Source organism: Archocentrus centrarchus, chromosome 7 (genome assembly GCF_007364275.1).
Source record: "Archocentrus centrarchus isolate MPI-CPG fArcCen1 chromosome 7, fArcCen1, whole genome shotgun sequence".
In the NCBI taxonomy this organism is placed as follows: Eukaryota; Metazoa; Chordata; class Actinopteri; order Cichliformes; family Cichlidae; genus Archocentrus; species Archocentrus centrarchus.
This window is the reverse complement of record NC_044352.1, coordinates 10,004,558-10,008,652: the sequence shown is the minus strand read 5'-3', so window position 1 is coordinate 10,008,652 and position 4,095 is coordinate 10,004,558. Positions and strand designations below refer to the sequence as shown.

Genomic DNA, 4,095 nt, shown 5'->3' with positions numbered 1-4,095 from the left:
ACTAAACACCATATTGCCCCCAATGCATCTGTTTGAGTGCGGATTTGTGTGTGTGATAGTTAGAAAATGCTTAAAGCCATACATTAAATGCCATATGAATGTAAATGTGTGGGAATGGGTGAATGTGGTTTGTAGTAAAAAGTACTTTGATGAGTTACAATAGAAAAGAAAACAGGAAGACAAAATAAACTTTTTATTAAATTGTCTGTATTGAAAAACCTTAAAATGTAACTTTAAATAGCTTGAAACAGTTCATGCGGGACTGCAGCAAGAATAGAAACTAATACTCAAAAGCTAGAGCCATATAAAAACATCTTGTATATCTCTACTCTAAATATAAGAAAAAACAATATAAAAACATCAACATGTAAACATTATTAAATGACTGTTTGTATATGATTTTTTTTAAGCTTTACAGTAACACAGTAAGCAGTACAGTAACACAGGTACAATTGTTTATCTCTCACTCAATCACTCAGGCTCTAATTATTCTCAGCACCATCAAGATTAGATTTCAAGATTCAGTTGTGAATGCAGTTGCAGTTAGCTGCCTTTTGGTTTCTTTTCATATTGTAAGCTAACAAAACATCCTTACAGCATTTCAGTGCAGGTTCAAAAACCTTTGCATTGCAGAAACTGTATAATAATGGGCTTAGTGGAACCCCTCTACACCTGCAAAAATATTTACTCTTCATTGTTTTAAAGTTGATTGTCCATATTAAGTAAACTAATTCAGAGTGAAGGTATCCCCTCGTCTCACTGCTGCCTCTAAACTCTGTTGTGTTGGCTCTGCTTTGGAGGTGCAGTTTTTCAGTTCGCCTTTCAGCTCAGACAGCTGCTGAGCATGGCTGGAGAGAGTCCCACTGACTTGCAGGAGAAGACCATTTGACTGTCTCTCCAGCTCTTCCCTGATTCTCTCCAGGTCCTCTGCCAAGTAGTTTAAGCCCTTACACTGGTCCTCTACGCTGGAAACACGCCCACCAACCTCAGTTACCTCTTTCTGGACCACCATAGCTGATTTCCGGCACCCCCGTACCTCTTCAGCTAGCCGCCTCTTCATCTCCTGCAGCTCACCTTTGAGCCGGGTCAGTCTGCGTTCACCTGCTCCAAGCATGGAAGCCTGATGTCCAACCAGCTGGACCACACCTTTTATTTGCTGGGCCAGACGAGTCTCTCTTTCATGCCAAGAGCTGTTGGATTCACCAACCTGGTGGACCACTGTTTCCAGGGAATCCTGGAGGCTTCTCAGGGTGTGGTTAACTGAACGCACATTGAACCTGAGGACTGTTAGCTCTCCATGGATAAAAGAATCATCCTCTGCTTGCTCCTGCTGCTCCCTGTGGGTCAAACGGTTTAGGATGTTCTGCAATGTAATGTTGAGTCTATTCAAACGGTCACCTTGCATATCCAGTACCTCGTTCACATTCTGCTCCAAAGCCAGGTTTTCACTTGGCGCAGCAGAGTCTTCCTGGATGGCAGATTTTTGCGGTGAGGTACATGAAGAGGTGCAGAGAGTCTCCAAGCTGTTGAGGTGCTTTTGCATTCTGTCCACATCCACCTCGAGTCTCCCTCGGAGTGACTCCAGCTCTGTCTCCAGAGTGGGAACAACATGACCCTCCAGAGCAGTGGCATTACCGAGCTCTTCCAAAGCTGTCAGTAAACGGCACTCCAGATCCCTTAACTTAACCTCCATTTTGGCCTCCAAAGCTTGCCCTGTCACACCTTTGTCTAGGAGATCACTTTTAGTCAGGTTGAGTTTGGCCTCTACATATGCCAGACGTCCCTCCAGCATTCCTTCTATGTGGTCCTTGTGTCCACCCAGTTCCACTCTCAGGTGCTCCTGGGACTGGTTGAGACCTGCCATTGATGTTTCCAGCAGCTGCAATCTTTCAATAACTCCACTCATCCTCTCACAGCAGCTTTCTGTACCATTAAAATCATGGATCTGTGCTTGGAGGTTTCTCAGCTCTGTTCTCAAGTTGATGGTACTTTCCTGCAGAGCATCCTCCATCTGCTCCTGCCGCTCACTTTGCTCTTCCTTGCACCGACGACGCATATCTCCAGCTTTCTCCTCGCATCGGTCCTCTGCGCTCTCCACACGTTTCTCAAACCCACCAAGAATTTCTGCCCTGGCTACACTTAATTTGGCATCCATTACTTTCTCCAAATTGTCCCCAAGCTTGCCAGTGGGGCTTGATACCAGAGGATTTCTATTACTTGTTGTATTAGAAATCGTCTTCAGTGCTCCATCATGTCCCATCACTGTTGCTTTGAGTTCCTGCAGCTCGTCTGTCTTGGCTTGCAGCTTTGTCCTAAGCTCTTCTACCTTTTCATTCAGTTGTATGAGGCCTGGAAAAACATGTCTGCCATCTAGACCATCTGTGTCAAGGTCTCCCCCAGGAATTTCTGCAAACCCAACAGTGGATGGATGAGAGGCTACGGCTGGAGGGGGAACAGGACCAGGGGCAGCCGAGAGCAAAGCTGACAGCATCCTGTTTGCATCCTCTCTTAGTGAGGCTCGCAGGCTTTCCTCCAGCCCATTCACAGTCACCCTCAAAGTCTCCAGACCTTGGTTTAGACGCCGCACATCCTCCTCCATATGATGTATCCTCTCCTCTGTCTCACTGTTGAGAGCATGGCCTAAAGAGATAGAGAGGCTGTTAAAACTGGGGCAAGCACAGTAAGCAAAGCACAAACATTGTGCTTTGATGTGATTTGCATTTTGAATCCAGTGCATCAGATTTTAAGAACCTAATGCTATTCTTTCACTTTGAGCAAAAGAAAGTGCACTCAGTTTTGTCACTTTTGAAACCCAGTTAGTATTAGTGGACAGTTTAGAATTGGGGACATACCTGTGTTCTCCCCCACAGGCTGTTCACCACTAGAGGGGGGAGGAGGAGGGATTTCCTCAGGTATAAATTCCTCAGGTGTTTGGCCATTCTCATGTTCATGTTCATGGTTGTTCTCCGTGTAATGTGGCTCTTCATGTTCTGGAGCTGTCTCCGGCTCTGGATAAGGCTGGAAGGAGGTGTCTGGGTAGGAGGAGGACCTCAGAGGCCCAAAGTGATGCATTGGGTGGGGGTTAAAACTACCAGTAGGAGGTCTTTTGGGATGACTCCATGGGTTGGCTTTCACAGCAGTATTAATAGGTGGGCCCTTGAACACTGGGCCATTGTTTGGTGGCCCCTTAAACTGGGGGCCTTTCATCGGTGGGCCCTTGAATGGTGGCATCATTTTCATGGAGTGTTGGTAAACTGGATGTCCCTCCATACAGTCATAACCAGAGTACCCAGGACAACAACGCCACTCCAACTCTGTGATGGTTTTATGTGCCACCTTGTAAAGTGGCTTGTACATCAGGCGATACCTGCAGGGAACATCAGTAATTAGTTAAAAAACATAACTGCAGTATTTTGTACTATGATGTGATCTGAATTAAAATATATCATAAGAGCAGCATTTACTCACAAGAGAGCTGGGCATTTTTGGCCCAAGGAACACTTGTTGTACTCTGCTTTTACATACGGGGCTGCTCCATCCTCCACGGTGAAGGACACTGTCTTTTCTACGACGTAGGCACAGTGGTTCCTTTCAGAGTGGAAAGAAAAGATGAAAGAGGAAAACTTGGTAAAATACAATAAAAAATATAAGATTGGTCACTGAATGATCTAAAGTGATGGTGCACACGACAGAGATGGAGAGAAAAAACACTTACTTGTGTCTGCTGGTGGGTTTCCCTTGGCTGTAGTGTTGGCTGATCCCAGGTTTATATTGGTGAAACTGGAACGGCTGGTAGAACTTGGTTTCAACCAGTGATGAAAACTGAGTCACAAAGACAAATAGGCTCATAACCACTGAAAAATGCATCCTTGAATCTTCACGTGTTTAGGTCTAAAGCTGAGTGAAAAAGACTCTTCAAACTGAGGTATCACAGAAAAATTCCCCTATCCAGGGCAAGTAATACCTCAAACAGTCAAATATTCTCCACTTGCTTGCAAAAAAACTCTCCTTTGGCTGGTTATACAGCAGAATGTCACCCTGTGAGCACTGATGTTGGCTGTGGTTGTAGTAGACTCTGTTCAAGTGACAAAAGTC

The 4,095-nt window shown here is 45.1% G+C and overlaps 1 protein-coding gene across 1 annotated transcript; it reads right to left on the bottom strand.

The window, feature by feature from the left end:
• Positions 1 to 459: 459 nt before the first annotated feature.
• Positions 460 to 3,867, bottom strand: emilin3a (elastin microfibril interfacer 3a). The gene is made up of 4 exons (XM_030734736.1): positions 3,716 to 3,867; positions 3,469 to 3,588; positions 2,853 to 3,367; positions 460 to 2,640 (listed from the first exon to the last, which is right to left on the bottom strand). The coding sequence occupies exons 1-4, from the start codon at positions 3,865 to 3,867 to the stop codon at positions 728 to 730; spliced, it is 2,700 nt and encodes an 899-aa protein (XP_030590596.1). The 3' UTR covers positions 460 to 727.
• Positions 3,868 to 4,095: the final 228 nt, after the last annotated feature.